Here is a 22,036-nt window from a genome sequence, read left to right as displayed (position 1 = left end):
AGCAAGAAGACCACCATGCAAGATAAAGATAAATGGGGAAGAGATTGACCCACACTCTTGCATAAAAATAAATAAAAAAAGAATAAGAGAAATATTCAAATATGCACATTTATTTCTCCATTCATAAATGAATGGTATTCTGGCTCCTTTCTATAACTGTGATAACTGCAGCAAAAAAAAAAACAACACTAAAAAGTTCATCCTTTCTTATCACTCCTGTTGTATAACAAATCCACTTGCAAAAAATGGATCATTATCTGAGCTTGCAATATTATACATCAGGTGGGCAAAAGCATACGTTCACAGGGGCACCAAATACAACACATGAAAAGGATAACTAACAACTTGCTATGTAACATTTGTTAATCAAGCCACAATACTAAATTAAAATATTTTATGTTTGAAACATTTCCTGATGTCTCACGGCTCCAACAAATGGGAACTAACAAAAGGCACTAGTTTTCCTTGCGATGTTTATGTCAATAAGGCCAATATGCTATCATAAAACATGTTTACAATAAATTAAAATTGATAAAAGGGCATGCTTTTTAACACCCTATAAAAATGACGAATTACACCATTTCTCTACATCTGTAAGCTATCTGGCTATGAATATTATGAAATATCCATTTCTATTTATTTTAAATCAAGATCAGTGACTTGAAAAGTGCATTTTATAAAAACAAACTTTTTGTTTCAAGACAACTAGTAAAACATTAAAACTACCCTGCTGCAGACCATGGTTACACTGAAAAAGAACTTAATGCACTTTGGTAAAATGTGTAAGTTTTGCTTATATATATACATGTATATACCAGCTTCAATGTTCAGAAAAAAAAAAGTAATATACTGTGTACTGTGCATAGATATGTAATTATATGATATGAAGCAATGCAAGAAGCATTACATCACATGCGCTGAAATATCACAATTGTATGTTTGCCACTGAAGATTGTAAAGATTGAAGTAAACACTTTCCTGTACCTTATCACCAGTTAATTTTAAATTGAAAGTGATGCCAAACATGTTCATTTTATTATTATTTACTTCGTAGTTACGGTTTTAACTCTGTTAAAATGATCTTTAAGTGGTACACAATAGGCTCAACTTTGAAAGAATACTTAAATAAAACTCTCAGTGTTTATCAGCACATTTATAAAGAAGTACATCTCTGAGTCAAATGTACTCGTTTATGACCAGTCTATATTCGTAAGCAAAAAAGTACTTTATTTTACAATGCATCAAGGAATAAAATGCAGTCACCTACACTACATGTCCATTGAACAATGATTCCAAACATGAAATGACATATAATTCTCTTCAAGTTGTACCACAAACTGCTGTGGACATGCATTGTCTGCCACAAATTAAAACACACTGCTCATTCATCTGAGCTTAAAAAACAAATAAGATACTACCTAAATTTGTTTTTGGAGTCTCCAATTTCTACAATCCATTGTAATTCTGGGATAAACTGGCACATAGAATAAACTAAAACCTATTAAAAAAAAATATGGTTCAGAGCATGCAGCATCAAACAAAATCTTGTTCAGGCACCAGAAGAGCAACTTGACTGCAATAACTTGTGCAGATGAAAGAGCAGCACAGCTAAATCTGCCATGAAAGCATACACATCTTTGATTCCATGTTAATTGGTGAACTACTGGTTAAATCCAGTACAAATCTGGACTATCCAAAGCAAAACAATTCATGCCCTATATGATAGGGCTTACAGAAATTATAATTTTCTGTCTGTATGTTTGTGCATTTTGAGGATGCAATTTTGTATGTTTATGTTTATTTGCATGTGCATATATACACTGTACCAGCACATATGCTTTCATCATGAAGGCTGGGATGTATAAAGGTAATTAGCAGGGGCGTAACCCTGTACACCGTCAATGTCTACCATCCACCAGTCTGGGTTGCCTTGTTCATCATACTTCTGTAACACTGTGACCGGCTGGCCTTCTCTCAGGCTGATCTCATTGCTGTTTCTGGCTTCAAACTGGTACTGGGCATAGTAATACTGAAATGAAAAAGCCATACAAGATTTATTTCTGAAGCAGAGTGGTCATCTCTCTCTCTCTCTGATTTCATTGGTATTTCTTGCTTCAAAGTTCAACTTTGATTCCAATAATTCTATACAGACAGAAAATAATTTGAGGTGTTCTGTTGAATATGACAAGTGTAGCATGATGTTTCAACTGGACTTAAAACCATCTCCAATCTCTATCTTCAATACACAAATCATGTTTCCAATAGCAGAAATTATACTGCTCAATGCAAAAGAACAATCACTTTGCTGAAATGTCACACATTTCTTTTACTATTCCATTTAATATATTTGCGTCATTAATATGAACACAATTTCACCTCCAAAGAATGTAAAACCAGCATGCTAATTGGAAATCTTTACAACATACCTGAGGTACCTGTGCAGATAGTGTTGGATTTGTATATCCTTCATATCCTTGAGCTTCATGCTCTTTTTCATATTGTTCGTACATATCACTGTATTTATCAAGTTCACTAAGGAAGTCCTCACTCTCCTGTCTCTTCATACTGGGTTGTGTTGGACTCAGTTCCATAAGATCTGTGGGAAAAGATGGGGTGGAGGCCCTGGGTCTCTCAGGGGAGGGGTAAGGGGAGGAAGACGCAAGTGGTGCCAGGCTGTTGCTTGGTACAAATCCCTTTATTGCTGAAACATTGAAAGGGGAACAATGAAATGCAGACTTGCAACAAAATCAGAATCTATTTGTTGTGAAACTTTATTCAATATAATGAAAGACAATAATAAAACCTGAAAATTATTAATTTATTTTTCATTTTTGTCAATGCCTTCTACAGATATACAGAATGTATGCTTCATGTGATTCCACAAGCTGAATACATTAAAAAAGTGTCACTTTTCACAATTCCAACACATTCTGCTCAGCACACCACTTACCTCCATTATCCACAAACCACTTGTCCTTATTCCCCATGGGATCCTGTTCCTTGATGACCCCCACAATGTCTCCCTCGGCCAGGCTGATGGACATGGCATCTCGGCTGCTCTGTGTCTGGGTCACGGTGTACAGTTTATCTGAGGGGTACTGCTGCCTCACTGACGTCCTCTGACTCTCCGTCTGACTGCTCACTGCAGGTAACTCCTGGCATAAAGAAGACTGCTTTGCATTTCACGATCTTGTGTTACTTACATTTGGCATAGTGTATCACATGACTGTATAGAACCCCTTTATACTGGACAGCATCCTTTCTGTGTCCTGTAGTACGACCCCGTTTGAGAGTACAAAAATAATATGTTACATGTCCACAACTGGCCAATCATTGAGCATTCATTTTGCAACCAAAGCAATGCTTGTGTCTCCTTTCTTCAACCACAGAGATGCCAGTTTCATGGTCGCACAAAGAACGCAAAAGGGATGCCGTCCAGTGTAAAGGGGGTTTAACTTCAGCTGAAGTCTTTTGTGGAGAAATATGACTGATTAATACTGATACAGCAATATGGGCCATATTTTTTGGTATTATCATGATGGTGAGTACAGACTGTTAATTTTGTCTATCAATTAGCCTTTGCTTTCTCTAGTCTCCTTGTGCTTTATTCAATTCTAAATGAATACCTTAAATGAACCATTCACCTATAAATAAGGTATTAAACAGAACACAAAGTTAACCAAAATTTTGATTAATAACACCCAATTATCACCCATGCAAATGTGGAGCCAAAGACATGAGTAACCATCCAAGTAGAAGCAGTGTTAATATGTCTGCTTACTTGATAAAACTTGGAATCGGATGGAAGCCTTTTTAGTTTCACATCAGGTTTGCTGTCTTTTCTTGAGCTGAATCCCTTAGGTACAAAACTGAGATCTGCCAACTGATCCACCACTTCCGCATGCGCTTGATTGAACATTTCCAGAACATTCTCACCACCCGTGCCATTCATTATGGGAAGCTGGAAGGTTAGCAAGCAACAGACTATATAGACCAACATGCAATATCATATGAGTGCTAATATACATCTCCCAATTCAAATGTGGATTCCTTATATGGACTTAAGGCATTAGAATAAGGACTTATTATTGCATAAAGATATAGGATGTGAATTTACAGCATTAGCAAAGACATTTGGAGAATAAAAATAATATAAGAATAAAGAGTATCTTAGATATGCAAATGGGTTCCTGAATATTTCATAAGGGTTAGGCAGTTTAATTGAAAATTAACCTAAAAAGTCTGGTTTCTTCAGAAAGTGACAGAGTTTCTCAATGTTAGAACAAGCATGCATGTGGTTTTACCACCACCACAGAACATCTTGGTGAAAATGTGTAAATTTCATTCTTTGACATCATCCTATGTGTGGTGATATCAATGTACTTAATTCAAAATTAGGGTTTTGGGTGGGAAACATGGACGATTTTCATTTGTATGTATGACAAATAATACACAGCTAGCTGATTAAACAATTTCTCCTTGCTAGCCCCTCGATTGATATACATGACAGTATGCATGCAATCATGTATATCGGGTTCATGAGCAGTGCATTTTCCAGTACATAACCTACCTCCATAAGTGGATACATGTGACGTAGGGTTCCTTCTATGAAGACTTTGTGAGCCTGCACAAAGCTTCCTATGCACTCGTTGAACAACTGTAAGGACATATTGGACAACTTGGGAAGTTCATCTAGTAATTGAGCATTCAGTGCCTCATAGTTGTTCTTTGCTTTTTGTAGTTGGTCTTTGCTCTGTAAGTGAATGGGGGAAATCTTATGTAAACATGTGACACGTTCTAAAGAACTAAATTCTGAGCTTGCGACCTGAAGTGAGCCAACTTCTAATAGCCAAAGTATTTGATCAAAATTTCGTTAGCATTTGAAACAGTTTGTATCCAGCTAAAAATTCTTGAATTAAAAATGTTATAGTCCATTTTAGTTTGTTACCTTTCATGTTTTTTTAAGCCAAATCACAATATTTATTAATGCTTTTCACATAATGTATAGCATAAAGGAAAATAAACCTACAGACATGCTTTCAGAAAGAAAGATTTATAGGGCAGGCCACACAAAACTAGACAGTCTGTCTTAAAACTGCTCAACACCAACTACTGAATTATTTACACACACCATTTTTAATCTCTCCTGATCCTTTGTACTTTTGACCTTGGCTGCCCAGCTATCGTAGTCCAGTAACTTGTCATCTCTCTTCTGTATCACATTCAGTGGACCGTGGAACATGGACAGTAGTTTGTTCAAAGGGATGGTCACTCGCCTCTCAACATGAGATTTCTGATGACAAATATAAGAGTAAATTTACTGTCAATTCTTAAAAAAGACTATACATCACTTATCCTAAGAAAATATACATAACAGATTAGTTTTGTTCATAAATATTACTGTGAATTTTTATTAAAGACTTCATGCACAATGCACCATGTACAATGATAATTTATTTGATCAAGAACTATCTAGAAACCCTAAAGCAAAATATTTATCAGCTCTTCCCCTTCATGCTTCCATGCTTTTGCCTATGTAAAAAAATAACATAAAATGTACAAAAGTAACTATATAAAAAACTCAAGAACAAAACATTCTAAACTTCTGTGCCTTGTCGTATTGAAAAAAGGGTCAAATAGAACATGACAAGTACTTACAAAAGTGAATATACTCTCATCTCCCAGCATCCTGAATGCTGCCCTATACTGCTGAACCTCCTGACAAGAGTTGTTCTCTGCATACAAATCTGATATGTCCTCTGCCATTGTTTCCTGACAACCCACACTTTCCTGTTGAGAAAATCATATATCATTCTAAAACTTTAACCATTTCACTATAAAATACTGAGATGACTTTTTGCTTTGTAGTTATTTTTCTAGTGCAATTTTGGTACTGCGGCTCCATTACATGCAAGTCATAGGCAAGTTAAGTTTACAACTAAACTTTTCAGTAGAGATTCAATGTATCAATAACAATCTTTAACTAATATAAAAGTAGATTATATAATAGATCCAATATTTAATCTTCAGTATATCTACTGACACCAGCACAAAGCAAATTAACTCTTCAGCAAATACATTTTTATACATATCACAATAAATAACTGCCCTGACATGTCTAGGAATAAGAAATAAGAAATACGAAATAAGTAAAGCAGTGCCATCATCTTAAACTTAACAACCAATAACTGTCGAATACCTGTAACTGGTCTATGTACTGTCCTACATTCCTCACAAACAGCTTGATGGCCTTTTCTAAGTTTCTAAATCTGATCTCTTCTTTATTGAACTGCTGGTCCTTTGTCTGTAACAGTTAACAGGCAGAAGTAGATGCAAAACAAAATGTGTGTTAATTATTAGCATAAGCAAGGTAGTAGTTTCAGAATTGTTTCTAAAAAAGCACCTGAACTACTTTGAAGACAATTTAGAGAAGTCATCAAACTCCATTACCAATCAAAGGTTATTAAAGCCAGCAAATGTCAAAGTTCAGGCTGGTGGGAATGTTTCTGTATCATTTAACTTCATTCTTACCTGTGAACTCAGTCCCAAATTTGAGGTTAACTTCATGCTAAGTCTGTTGGATTTTTTCATGATGGAATGTATTGAGAGTCTTGATATCTTATCGCTTAATTTGCTGTCAGCTTCTTTTCTATATTTGTAAACTGAAAATGAAATAATGAACATGAGAATCTTTCACACTTTGTTGATATCATTGGCTGTTAATCAAAACTAAATTACAATTTTACATGAAACTTCAAATCATAATCTCATACGTAATATCAGAATAGTGAGGATGTTTGAAAACAGTGAGTAATCACCATACCTAAATCTTTCCTCCTCTTGTACTCATTGATAGCTGTGGCCACATCAGTCATAGCATTGATAGCGGTCAGCAATGGAAACTTGTCTGGGTGAGAATCCTCTGTGGACTGAAAATGTACAGATAAACAGATATACAAATATGTAACACATGTACCTAAGTTCTTAACTTAATGCACAGTTATATTCCGAATCTGTGGTTATATCTTCCATTTTTGACCATTTAAGAATATGTACTTACAAAAGATATGGCATTCATATTATATATATGTGGTTTGCCCCATTTAAATGCAACACAATGCAATTCAATCTTTACTTAATAATACAGGTGTAAGGCAACTGATTGCATGGAAAATATACTACGTAAAGAAAGACTTGCCAAGGAAATTCAATCAAAATGACCCAAATCGCCTTCAAAACAAGCCATTTAGACTGATTATTTTGTGAAGTGAACTCACGGTTTTATGAGTTCATTTTATGACCTCAGAACCTCAGCTGAGTAGTTCTACAATGTTTATGTACCTTTAAAAGTTCATTGAGCAGTAGAGGATATTTGAGTATTCTCTGAACAGGTTTGATCAGTAAAGAGCCCAGGTCAAACACAGTGGTATGCTGACGGACTTTCTCCAAGCCACGGTTGAAGTAATCCTGAATATCTTGCTGTGACTCACACTGAAAAATGAATGAAAATGACACAAATAAGAAAAACAACACATGTATATATAGTCATAAAAGTGCATTTTTTAAAACTCCTCAATTTAAATTCCAATCTCTACTCAGTTTAATTGGAAAATTAGACAAAAACTTAACATAGGGAACTAAGTTAGTTGATGTTTCAGTTTTCTACTTGGTGAGACTAAAATCTGTCTGAAAGACATTGGTTAAGTTTATACATTACTCACATTACACCAGATATAAACATGTTTGACAACAGCTCAATGTTTGAAATGTAAATGTATGTTAAATCATAATCACCTTTTCTAAGAGAGCAAGTACATCATCATGGTTCCTGCAATACAAAGCATACACATGCTTCATGTCTTCTGCTATTTGGACAAAACAGTTCCCTGAAATAAGAAGATGAAAATAAGACATCTCAGAATTAAGTACATGACAACATGCACAATATATCTGTAAATAGCCTTTATTGAAAATTTTTGTCTACTGAAACCTGGATAAAAAATAAGCAATGTCAAGTAAAACATTGACCCCACAGTAAAGCAAGCTCCCCTTCCCTCTTTCTAGGAAAAAACTAGTTTCTGAAAATAACACTGAATAAAATTTGCATATCAAAACTAGAATTCTTGTAACTTAAAAAAAAACCCCACCCACACGCATGCATGCACCCATCCACACATATGCCAATTCATGGAATGCATACCTAAAACTTGCTCATAGAACTCTTTGCCATTCACAGCTCTCTCCAGCTGACTCAGCATTCTCTGGGAGAGATTCGCTACTTCTTCTATGTTCCCAAATAATGTTTCCATGTCAACATCCTTCATCTGCGCAGAAGGTAAAGAATTTTTGTTTAATACACTGTCGCTTATAATATTTGACTTTATAAAAGGCCGTAGCCATTACATATATTATATAGACAAATTGCTAAAATCTATCCTTCTGTTTTAATCACAGCTAATTTGGAACTTATTAAAAATGGATCTCATTCATTGCCCAGTGACTGTTTGATGCCAGAATACAATAGAACAAAACAAAAAATCATTTTCTTTCTTTAAAAAATTAGTTTTGCATGGAAAGAATGATCATCATTCTACCTTTTCTGAGGCAGGACTGAGAAATGCCTCTACACACAGCTGGAGGTCTTTCAAATATGCCTTCTCTGTCAGTAAAAGTTCTTGGATAACATTGCATCTTTTTTCTTTCATTTTCTGTTTATTTTCTTCATATAACCTCCTCTCCTCCTCCTTCCTTCTCTGCTCTTCTTCTTCCATCCTCTGTGCTTCCAGAGCTGGGTCAACCCAGTCTGGGTGAAGACGCTGGATGTTTTCTACGAAAGCAAAATTATCCAGATTAAACATCTTGTTTAAAACATCAGCAGCAGCATAACATTTTGTCCCTAAAAAAGGGTCAAAGTTTTTAAAAAATATATCTCTGAAATATAGGTATTTTTGCTAAAATCAACTAAACATCGTAACATCTGATGTGATGCCCAGATGTGCAGTACAGGTGTAGTGAAATATATAAACTGGAAGAGCTATGCTAAATTCTCATCTTCCTGGAAAATCTAAAACTGTAAATAGGCGCATAAAAATAGAAAGTAGAATTAAAATATAAAGGGCATTTCACACTCAATATTGAAAGACACTATCAAGAGTGATGTGAGGATTTAAATAACACTTGCCCTGATGAACAGTTGAAAACATCTATTACAAAAATAGACTTACTGGGTGAAAACTTTGTACATGAAACCATCTTAAAATACAACACAGTCCTGAATGTATTCTGAGAACTGAAGCAATCTTTATTTCACCTGTATAAGTGTGTTAACCTGAACTGGTTCAGGTCTTAATGACAAGACAAGGCAGCCACTAATTAAGTTGTCTTACCAACTGAAAGTTTACAAAAGACTTTATCCACAAAACTTCACCCAAATGAATTTGCTATTTTTGTTATCAAAAGTTAATATACAGGTAGAATTATCTCCCAGTGCTTGATTTGAACCAAGTTAAGTGAGACTTTCATTAATTTGGTCAGTCTACTAATGTCACTTACACCTAAACCAGTCAATGTTTATTTCTCTATACATCTGAATGAATTTTTTTTTTTTATCATATTCCTGAAAAAATTGCCAAAATAAACTAGTAAACTTGCACCCCTTTACACATAACTACTAGCCTTAAGACACCTGAACATCCTTGATGGGTGACATTAACTGTCACTTTTAACAAACTACACATCCTGCTTATAGGATTTTTCCTTCCAAATTAAGTAAATTAAATTACAAGCTCATCACTAGCACCCCATGTTAGCTGGCAGTGTAGACAACTTAATGACCACCACACTTTAATAAGCAACACTAGAGCCCATGTTACCCTTGTAATCTAGATAAGGTATATTTACATCCTTGTCATAGCTAGGTTTAAGATAAAATTTCTAGCAGCCAAACTAAAATTTCCGTCAAACCAATATGCTGAGCCAGATCAAAGATGAATATTGCAAATAAAAATAAAATAGTACAAAATTTTGTATTTCTTTTAGTCAAATTACAAAATGTTTAGTATTTGACTTAAGACTGTGTGAGCACAAGTTCAGATTGTATAGAAAAAAAATGAAATTGCCAAAACTGATAAGAGGGCGATTGAGGTAGTACATAAAAGCTTCTATATTGACTGGCACAAGTTACCAGTGGAAGTTAGCCAAATAACTGACTTGTACTCTACAGGTGTATTCACTTTTATTCATGATTATCACTGCAACACTGGCATTCCTGCACTTACAGATTTGTATGGCCCCTTTAATGTATTTTAAATCTTTCCAATGAGATATTCACACACACATACTTGGGTAATTTTTTTTCTTACTACTCACCATTATCATCTTCACTACTACTATACCACACTGCTGTGCTCATTGCTCTCAGGAGAAAAATCTTCACAATAAATTCTGTTTTCCTTGTAATGAAATGTATTTATAAATATTGGTGCTATTTTTCTATGAAAAAAATGTGGGAACTTGACTGTTGAACTGTTTTCCTCTTCATCTTACTGATGTCACAGCATATCATAACAATAAAAACCTAAAAATTTGCTCAACTTCCTTCAGGGCTACATTTTCCATATACCAGTTGCCATTTCTAAACAGTACAACCTGTTAACACACAACACTGATTAAAGATATATCAACATCATTGGCTTGTTTTCAGTTTTAGTAGGTCAGCCTCATGATAACATTACCACATATAACCACATTCAAATTCTTCATCTGGAATTTTTTTCTCTCATGATACATTATTGAATCAGTGGTGTTAAGAATTTGCTTAGAGTCCAAGTAATGCACCCAACACTCCCATATCAACACCTGACTGGGACACATTTGCACAGTGAATCATGATGCCTTGATGTTAATCCACCCTGCAGAGCATAACACAGTGAAACTATGTCCACATAGCAGTCCAATGTGAGACATCTTTCCAGACAGTCTTAAGTGAGATATCTTCATAGCAATTGATACTCTTTTTAAAAAGCACTTATAACACAGGAAATTCAGCAGCATGTCCTCCTTATCATCCACCCCATTCATATCTCTCCTTTCTTATGCAGTCCACTATCAAATGGCCATCAACTGTCCACTTCAACAGTGTGGACACAGTATGCATACCACTGCCACTGTCATCCTGTCAAGTAGGCTATATTACACCAGTACTGTCAAGGGCTTGTCACAATACCTTGACGACTTAACCAGAGTATGCTGTCAATGACTTATCATTTTTTTTGTAAAATGTTGGAATATGTTGAACTTTTTATGTTTTCTTTTTTTTTTCAATTTTGGGTTTGTATCTAGGGTATCCCTAGCAAGTTGGACAAAATGTATAAGTATCATAAAGAATGTTTTGATAACTTTGTGTACAAATAGCAATGTCTTAGAGATGAATTTGACATTGGTTCAAATCATTTTATTCATAGGTTTGAAATAAGTTTGGCTTATGTTTTCTAGAGGTTTTTAACTTATGGGTGACTTACTAGTAATTTGTATGAACTATTATCGATGATTACAATACATACCTACAACCTACAGCCTGCATTTATGTGGGAGCACACAAGTCATATGCTGGCACATACAAGACTGCTTCTGAGTACATTTACAACAAAACTTACCTACAACTTATTTGACATACGCCAGCATATCTACCAATTTTTGCAGGTTGTCACATGTTGAATAAATTGCCATGGAGTGAAAGAACCTTTACTATATCAGCAATATATAGTGGTGCTGTGATACATATTCCCAGTAAATCATTAATTAAGACCCAAAGTCTGGTGATTTTTACCCTACTTTTATCAATAACAGATGAGCAACTGTATGTATATATATAGACTGATTGAATAATTCCATAATCTAAAGAAAATCATGGAGCAAATCCCACTGTGAAAATCTATTAGTATTCTACCTTGGCCAGCACATATGATTGAGCCAATTCTTGATAGGGTGGAACTATAGTTAACCCCACCAAATTATTTAAATGAACTATTCAAGGAAACTGGCAAATCACATTAGGACTTGATTATCTTCCTATATACAGTCCATAGTAATCTGTTGAACTGTCCAGGAGTCAAATATGTGGGGTATAATAGCTTATTCTTCTTACATTTTTTACTAAAATAATGTATGCTTAACCACTTTGCACAATCAAGCCCCCCCCCCCCCCCAAAAAAAAAAATAAATAAATAAATAAAATAAATAAATAAATAAAAAAGTTAAAAAGATGTAAATATATCCTAAAGTACATTTTCAGCGGACTCTGAATAGTTGGTAGTTTAATCTCACCATGCTTTAGTTACTATAATAGTTGCTATTGCTATTGCTTATTAATAACCCTCCATCTTCCAGCAGTTGATAAATGAAGATGATGACCTAACATGCCAAGTCTATGCAAATAGGAACACCAGTGTCTCAGAATCATTTCATATACAGATCATGTTCACTGCATCTGTAAGTGGGGCAATTGATAAAAGATAATACCCCTGTTGTTGGCTTTCTTGATAATCCACCCTCAAACAAAAAGTATGTGATGTTCACGTAAGAAATGAGGTGGGCTCAATTACTGTACAGCAGCATTATATACCACAAAAGGTAAGTGTGCCATTTCATGTGGAAACTGTGACCATTTTGGGGGTATTAAGTTTTTAATTTCATCAAAATCTGGTAACAATAGATACATCAAGTTACAGCATGTTAAGTCATCTGACTGTGTTATTATGATCAGATATGTAATCAAGTCATGTGAGTGTCATAAATATCTTGGGGAGGAGGGAGGCTGTCAAAATATCAATTGTTATGTAATGGCTACTTCTGTGAACTCCAGTCATATCAGTCAAAATGTGCACAGTTAAACTGTCAACCATACAATGTTGTAACCTTGAGAGGGGCAAGACTATTAAATTAATATGTTTCAAGTTATATATAGTATAGGTTGACTACCAAATAATACTTGACATGTGTTATCTACTTGCTGTTATCTACCTGAAATCTTATATTGCCAAACTTAGTCAATAATACCAACTTAAATCCATGTTTATAAATTTGCTATTTTTCTTCAGTATGGTATGGGATATCTATACTATATTGAACATAATTCAGCAATTATGCAGACATTCCATATATTCATAACATAGACTGAGAGTGTCAAAAAAAAAAAAAGATAGAAACTTAAGTATTTTAACATTACAACAAACCTTGTGTATAGTTTGTGTGACACAGAACATGCAGTAAACCAGCAATGTGACAGTTGTGACAAATACAATCATTTTACTAGTAAGTACAGCAACCCCAAGCAACTTATCCCTACAGATATGTAGTATTCCACATCCACTAGGTGAATAGATACTGGCAGTGTCATTCTAACAGTCACAAGTGTTTTGAAGTTTACATGAAATAAAAAAAAAAATTATCAGACAGGCCAACTCTTGTACATGTCAACTATAACAGACAATACTCATTTTTTATGCTTGACAAATGGTAACACAGTCTCATTCTTACAATAAGAATGCACCACCTCAAATGAATATGTTTCATTTATCAACTTGACATTTGAAAAATACAGACCTCATTTTCATACCATGGCCTGAACTGACCTTGGCCTCAACAGTTTATGTGTTTCACCTGCCATCTTGGAAAACATCATAGTTGACTTGCATATTGTGGTTCCAAATACCAAATACATTTGAACAAACTGACCTTGGCAGTCTCAGCACGCCTTTAACACTTCGTCTTTACTATGTGAGTGAACTAACTAAATGAAGATAAACTAATTCCAGGTGCTTCATTTCATTAGTTCTATTTATTGAAAGCAATAAAAAGGCAAGTTTTTTTTTTTACACTACGACCAAAAAGACCTTGTGAGGCCAGTGCATAACCAGTTTCATTGGAATGCCGACCTTAACTGACTATTTGCATGTTACATGGCTTAAAACAGGTTTTATTTACATACTATGCCCTTAACAGTTCTAACTCTCAGTATTTTCAAAACAGCAGGATGAAAATGTGTTTCAGGAAATTGATGATGGCTCTTTACCCAGTATATGCTCCCTGTGACTATTTCAGTAAACAGAATACACATGATGGTAACATAGATTTTTAATATTTCAAAAACTAAACATATGATGCAGTTCACAGTGAACTGGAATTTAGTTTTAAATTCTTTCTTTTAACATCAGTATAGTCAGAATTCAGGTTCACATTTAAAAGATATGTCCTCAGACCTACCTCTGAGAGAGTTGACCTCAGCTGTGAGTCCTCTGATGTTGGCATTACAGTCCTCAATGTCCTCCTCAATGGCAGGTCTCTCCAGGTCTGTCTGGGCTGCCCTGTACTTCTGCTGCAGTTCTTTCTTTGTTTTGGTATATTGCTGAAAAAGAGGAAAAAATACTCAATGCTTTTTCTTGAAATAAATAAATAAATAAATAAATAAATAAATAAATAAATAAATAAATGAACAATTTCAGTTATGAAATAGACAAATCTATATAACAATGTCACACTTCTAATAATCTTACCTTATAAATTATCACCACTTTATGATGAGTTCCAGTAATGTGAATTTACCTACAGCAAACTGTTTGTAAGTTAATTTCTATATTTTCTACACAAGTTTTACTAAATTGGAACAAGATAGATTGCTAAAGTCATGTTGATGTTTCCTACCTCAATATCTTTCTGTATCTCTGCCATTCTGCTTTGCAAATCTGCCACCAGTGCTTCCTTGTCATCCTCATCATGGTCACCTACATCTGTAGAACATACCAAACAATAATTCTATTCTACCTTTTGTCAAACAGAAGAAAAAACTGAAATAAAAATGGTCGTCTAAGTTATAAATACAGAAAATATTCAAATCTCTCTAGTTTCATGATAAAAATTTTCAAAAAGTATTATGTATCAAAAGTACTTTTAAAAAATAAGCCATAATCTATTTTTAATTCTAAAAAGAACTAAGTCATAAATTAACAAAATTATAAACAGCATACAAATTAACACAAACACACCTGTTATTGAAGTATTTGGACTGAATCCTATAAAGTCAGTCAAATCATCCAGAGCAGAGTTGACCACTGGCTGTTGTGGTCTCTTTGGAGGGGACTTGGGGGTGTTTGTTTGAGGGGGCTGAGGTCGAGGTGGGGCCTGTAAAGGAGGGGCTGTGAGTTTAACTGGCGATGTTGAAGGTCTCAAGGGAGCAGGTCGGGAAGGGACAGTCCTTACATTTCCTTCTATCCGCAGTGGCTCTAATGGCTGCCTAGATGGAGCAGCAGCAAGTCGTGGACCTGTAGGTCTCGGTGGGGGGCCTCTCTTCACAGATGCTTTTCTCTGCTGATTAAGGGTTTCATTTTCTAAGTCACCACTCTGCTGAGCCACAGAGGCAGATTGTATGTTACTAGTTAATCCATTTGTGGTGTATTCCCCTGACCCTGCTGAATCTCTAGAATGGTTGCTTGTGTTACTGAGAGAGCTGCTGCTTCTTGACCTTGACTCCACTTCATCTTTGGCTTTTTTCATTTGATTTTTTACAATGTCATCTAAACTTGAGTCTATGGCTATGTCTTTTGATTCAAATACTTTTTGAGGTGGGGTCACTGAGCGAACAGAGGTCACAGTTGATTTCAAGAAAGGCTTTGGTGCAAGGACAGGCTTGGGCCTCAAGATTTCTGGTTTGGTTTTTATTGGAGGCTTTTTGGACAAAGGAGCTTCAACTTTCTTTTCAGTGTTAGATGGGCCAGAAATATTTGTCTTTGTATCGTTTTCAACTTTAAAACCATTAGAAATAGGTGCTGACTGAATCCCAGAGTTTGACAGCCACTCAGGTTCAGGGCCAATAAGTTCTATAAAGTTGATGGGGCAAAAGCCCGTGTGACCATCATCATGTCTAGCCTCAAACCAATTCCCATCCACTTTCCGAAGCACTGTCACTGTGTCCCCTTCTCGCAGATCGAGGTCATTTTCTGACTCTGCTTTGAAATCATACTTGACTAATCCATAGACATCCTCATGAGGTTCAGGGTTGTCCTTTGACGAGGGTACACTCCCAGATGAAGGCACACTTCCAGAAGAAGAATCATTTACAGGTGCGTTTTTGACCGACCATGTAATTTCAGGTTCCTTTTCAGTTTGGGCCGTATATTCAGGTACATGTTCAGTTGGGGGGGTGTATTTAGGTACACCTCCAACTGGGGTTACTGGCTCAAAATTGCCTTTTGATGTATTGTCATTGATGTCAGTGGTTGGCTGAGTGGATGAAACCACAACCTCTGCCTTGTCAGTTTTAGATACAGTGCTTTGGTAAGATTCAGCTGCCCATGGACAATCCACTATAATCTCCACATAACTGGCTGGAAAAACCCCAATGTTATTATCTATCACCCCTTCTATCCAGTCCTCATCCACATGTTGAAGTAATTCTACAATCTCATTTTCTTTAAATGTCAACTCATTTTTTCTCTCAGCTTTGAAAGGGTATAGCGTTTTTGCATAAGCTGTTATGCTTGTGTCGTGGGATTTTGTATTTTCGCTGGTAAAAGATGCTGTCCTATTCTGACCACATCTTGGAACGTAAGATTTTTCTTCCACAGGAAGGGAATCCAAAGCACTTCCATATTTTTCAATCACATCCACAAAGGCTAATGGAAACATCCCCACATCACCATTGCATTCTCCCATACAAAAATCCTCATCTAAAATTTTTGTGATATTTATGATGTCACCAGTCTGAAAACTCAATTCATCGTCTATTTGAGCTGTAAGGTCCATAAGAGCTTTGGCTTTTCCGATTAAATCCTTTCCTGTTTCCCCATCAGGTGGAGCACCTGTAGATTTTCGTCGGAGAGTTGGTCTTACATCTAAAAGTCTAACATGTGTCAGAGGGAAGATACCAGTTAAGTTTTTGACCTGGCCCTCCCACCAATTACTGTCTATCTGTCTCAAGCCTAAGATTATGTCACCTGAGGAAAAAAGAGAAAATGTCATAATTATAATAATATAAAACATTATATTCATGCAGAGAGTCATAAACTAAACTGAAACATCCACAGTAATGTGATGGGCTAGCATTTACATATCATTACTAACAAAGGTATGAAGGTGATTCCTGTCATGTAACTATTTTGGTAAAGCCAGAGGCATGTAAAAATGTGACTGCACAAAAATTGCTGTAGGTTTGAAAATAACATCTTTTTAAACTCCCTGTACACAGTCTATTTATAAATACAGTATGTACTTTATACAGGCCTGTTTAAATTAAGTGGAGTTATTTCAATATGAAGTGTCTGTGGCTTGTGTGACTACAGTAATCCTTTAATGACCCTTTCTTTTCATCATTAAAAAAAGCATTAAAATGTTCCTTATTATTTACATATGAATAACAAGGGTTTTTTTGCGTATGTTTTCACACTTGCTAGAGATAACCTACTTTTTCAATGATTTTGGTGAAAGATGAGAAATCTTAGTACAACAAAAGGTATGCTGCTACAAACTCCTAATCACATCTATACAGTAAACTGTAATGAAATTCAAATGACTTCCAATTTTCTACCAAAACTTTTTACAGTTATAACATTTGTCAGGTTTCACAAACAAACCAATATTTTCAGAAACCAGTCATCTTTTTTCTAATAAAATTTATTGAACAACAACCCCACCTCTTTCCAGAGGCAAATCCCCTCCTGTCTCTGCAGCAAAGTTCTCCACTGCAGCAAAAACTTTCTGGCCATCACTGCACTGTGGGATGGTGACAGGTTCTACAAAGCTGGATGGAAAATTGCCCTGCCTGTCACCAATCTCTCCTCTCAGCCAGTTGTCATCAACTTTCTGTATCACTTTAACTATGTCCCCTGGCCTAAGGGAAATCTCTCCCCTCTCTGTTGTGTCAAAGTTGTATATTACATGGAAGTAGCTACCTTCCATATTCCTCCATTAACTGAAATCATACATATGAGGTTAATTTAGAAGACAAACTGATACACAAGTGTTTGTGTTAAACTGTAAACCTATCTACATATGAATTGGTGCCTGTCCTCTATATCGAACACATATAATCTTTTATTGACTTAAGTCAGATTTGTGAAAGGTAAACTGCAAAATGTGACTGATTAACTGAATATATCAAGTAGACTGCAGATTTTATCCTATAGTACCTATATTTATTACAGTTAAAATCAAAATCACCTTTAGTGATCTTAATCACAATCTAAAATTCTTATCCAAACAAGTCAAGCCACATTATCATTTGTAGCAAAATATGTGATGCATTGTCTAGGAAAGTCTAATAACCATGTGCACTCACAACATACTTACCATATCACAGGCAAAATGAGGTTTACCAAATCATTAACTATTTATTGTTGTTAGAGATAATGCAATAGCAATTGAGATAACAAATGTCAGTGCAAATAAAAACCGTTCAGTAGTGCTGATACACTATTCTTATGTTGACCAACAAGTTAGGTTTCTTAGCTTATCTTATAACCAATATAAGTGGGATGACCTGGTCAAACTGATGTTTATTACACATATCACAGGAATTTTATCCTCCTGGCAAAATATTTCTACGACTTTTAAGAATTGTACACTGTAGCATAGTACATTTTAGCATGGGTAGTTCTTAACAAATTTTAATCTGATTTAATTGTGAAAATCTTACCATCTTTTTTAATTTTTGCCAAGTTTATAATTGATCAAATTCAACTTTCTGGTTTTAAATTAGCTAATAGTATATACTACCAAACTATTCGGCTAAAGATATTATATACTGTTCCAGTTGTAGATATTAAGTTATTTGAGTCACATTATAAGTGAGTGACCCAAAATAAGCACATTGACGATGACATTTGATTCTAAAATATTTGAGCTACAGTAGGATGCACAATGACCTGAGAGGAACTGACCTAGTTTTACAAAAAAGCCATTACACAATAACTCCTCTCCAATATTTAGATCTTTTATTCTCCTATGTAACTTTTTTGCAATGCAGTTCATGAAAGTAATAGTGGGGTGCAAACTTCTGATGCTGATTTGTATTTTCATAGAATAAGATGACCAATTTTTCAAAAAGAAGAAAAGGTGTTCTGGTGGGAATGAATTAAAAACGCTGTAAAAACCTATATTCTTCAGAGAATGTGTTAAGGCTTAAGTATCCTTTTTTTAATAGAGAAATATTTAAGTCTTTATAACAATGGCCCATTGTATAAATGCATTGCTATAAAAACCTAAATAGCCTTACATACCTCTTGGAAACATTTATAGTCCCATTAAGTTATACAATTATGGTGATGTAAACCATTTGTTCCATAGACTGACCATCTTGATACTAAATTGATATCATCATGCAAATCGGCAACTTAAAATTATTTTTACAGTAAAGATAAGATTCAAAAATTGTATTTTGAATAAGGTAGTGGTTTGTTAATAACTTGTTAGTAAAACCAAAATAAAATGTTTAGTATCATTTTTAAAAAGTATCATTTTTTAAAAAAAGTTTTATGATTCATAACTTGACTATTAGATCTGGATCAGAGATAACAAAACAGGTGATTGATTATACAATGCAGCCTATGAAACAGTATCAGGATATCATAAAAATGATTTTGATTATATTCATTAGGCACAGTATCAATTAAATCTGATATCTGACATAATAATCTTTTAGCATATACACATCTCATTAAAAATAAGAGTTAACTGTCACTTTACAGATTTTTCAGATTGTTGAAGTACAAAAAATCAAAACCAAAGTAATTGGCACATCCCCTATTACTATTATATGTTAAACATGCTATGACACAAACATGATATATTATCTTCCTGTCAAACATGATATGAGAAAGTTTTACTTTTATTAATTTATTTGTTTTTCTAAAACTTAAGTCTAAGGACAAAACTCCTCCCTGAAAAAGTAAAAATAAAACTATGGAATTGCCCTTATTCATAATGACAACCAGTTAACATTCAGATAACATATAAATTGCCTGTTCATTATATAGGAAGTGAAATGAAAATATGCTGTAAAATATATCATAAAAGAAATTTATGTACAGTGCATAAATGGCCAAGATAACTTCACAAGTCCCATGATCTTGAATTGTATCATAAATTTTCATTCCAAGCTTATTACAACTTTAAATACGATCCGAGACATTTAAAGCGATCCAAGATGTGTCTTTAGGTTTTTATTATGTTTTAATTTAAAACCAAGTCACGCTTCAGAGGTGTTATCTACACTAACTGTTTGTCATTTGTTACTGTTTTGTTTCCCCTGAACTGGATACATAGAAAAATTTAAGCGCTCGATTTTAAGCTCAAATTTAACAATTCTTAGCATTCAATAACACTTAACAAAGTTCTTATAACAGGTGGCTGATGTGACCAAACGATGATACAGGGTGGATCGAGTCAAACTGTGTACAAAATTTGATCCATATTTTAAAAATGTTCGACTCAATTTACGTACCTCACACTTGAACCCCTCGAAAAATCACACTTGACATGTGCATAACTCTGAAACCATGTCAAATATATCTCTACTTACTTTAAGAACTCGCATTCTTTGAGGTATCAACAAAGAATTTGAGTTTCGCCATTGTACCGGAAATGAACATATCGGAGCTCTTTCGGTACTAAAGTACAGTAAAATAAAAACATACCTACTACCTCCCGCGAGCCACAAGCGCTCTCAAGCATGTGCGTGGTGAATGATGTTCCCGTTCTCATTTCGTTTTACTTTATTTTAAAGGACAAGCATGGTGCTATATTTCCCAATAAAAACAATGGACCTCATTCGTTCAATAAAAACTGAAATTAACACGAAAAATCTTGGGCCCATCAGACAGTAATCAGAGACCGTAAAGAGCACTTTTAGCACGGATAGGATGGGCCAGGTTATCACATTGCATTACGTTTGCATTTTATTTTAGGTAAAACTTTCAAAGTAAACGTCGTAAAGAATCGAAGTCCGTCTTCCAACATTAAACCCCTTTCAATGCATTTTTATGCATTTATTTTTTCATTTCATTTTTAACCAAAAATCCAATTTTGTAGAGGCCCCTAAAAATTTCTCTTTGACCTACTCATATGTTTCATAATAAGCGTTGATACATTCGCTCATCGGCAAAAATATAAGACTAATTAAAAACCCTAAAAGAACCTAAATTGTAATCTACTCCCCCATCCTTCTTGGTTCTTGTTTTGCCTGTCATCTATTAATTGTAAGGCCTATTATTATTCGGGTTTTATAATAATAATATAATAATTATGGATCATGATCAAATCTATGGAGGTTAAAAATGCCACATTGTAAATGCAATATAGGCATATACTGTTGACTAGTCCCACAATTAGGCCTATATAACTCTAGATAAATTATGCACATCCTTCTGACGCAAATAATGTTATGGTTGTTTAGCCTACAAATGGTTGTAAAGAAATTTAGGGTGAAATTGTGTTAACGATGAGAGAGAGTGATGAGGGTTTAAATTTTATGATCCACCGCACTCCACCCTTACAAATGTATTTATTCATTTATTTATTCTGTTGAGTGTTGCATATGGTGTTTTATACATCTGGTTCTAACTGTTACAAAATATTTTTTATACAACCTAATTCTGATGTTTCGATCTTTGTTGCTTTAAGAAAAAGTAAGTTGAGATCAAAATCAAAATGCGTTGCTCATATGTTGTAAACTACATGTAAAGCCCTTAAAGTAAAGAGACACAAGTTAAAAGTATAAAGAATAAAGTTCAAGCATTTTATGTCACAGTATGTTATGATAAAGCCTCAATGTTCTATAAAAATATGTCATCAAATTATTTTAAAATCCAACCCGTTTTAGACGACGATCTGATCAACCACGGCGCTCTAAGATTATGACAGTAGATTATTAAAACCAGATTAATCAGGGGCGGATCAAGGATTATTTGAAATGGGGGGGGAGGGGGGGGGGTTCGGAACTACAGACCTTGGATGCGAAGCCGACCATCGCCCCCTTGGTGTGATTGAT

The 22,036-nt window shown here is 34.7% G+C and overlaps 1 protein-coding gene across 2 annotated transcripts; it reads right to left on the bottom strand.

The window, feature by feature from the left end:
• Window positions 1–94: 94 nt before the first annotated feature.
• Window positions 95–20,679, bottom strand: LOC106156567 (dynamin-binding protein). Of its 2 annotated transcripts, XM_013531876.2 has the most exons (19): window positions 20,570–20,679; window positions 17,685–17,962; window positions 15,042–16,988; window positions 14,701–14,786; window positions 14,263–14,404; window positions 8,595–8,827; window positions 8,201–8,324; window positions 7,795–7,886; window positions 7,342–7,491; window positions 6,824–6,929; window positions 6,532–6,662; window positions 6,200–6,304; window positions 5,659–5,790; window positions 5,132–5,293; window positions 4,571–4,753; window positions 3,782–3,961; window positions 2,951–3,155; window positions 2,427–2,701; window positions 95–2,029 (listed from the first exon to the last, which is right to left on the bottom strand). In XM_013531876.2, exons 2-19 carry the CDS (start codon window positions 17,947–17,949, stop codon window positions 1,844–1,846), a joined length of 4,704 nt encoding a protein of 1,567 aa, XP_013387330.2. In that variant the 5' UTR covers window positions 17,950–17,962; window positions 20,570–20,679; the 3' UTR covers window positions 95–1,843. The 2 variants fall into 2 exon arrangements, with proteins under 2 accessions (XP_013387330.2, XP_086857505.1); XM_087001379.1 differs by lacking the exon at window positions 3,782–3,961.
• Between the last annotated feature and the right edge of the window lie 1,357 nt (window positions 20,680–22,036).

Source organism: Lingula anatina, chromosome 1 (assembly GCF_051362555.1).
Source record: "Lingula anatina isolate TDL-2025a chromosome 1, LinAna3.0, whole genome shotgun sequence".
Lineage (NCBI taxonomy): Eukaryota > Metazoa > Brachiopoda > Lingulata > Lingulida > Lingulidae > Lingula > Lingula anatina.
Note: the sequence above shows the minus strand (reverse complement) of the source record. Positions and strands in the feature narration are given on the sequence as shown.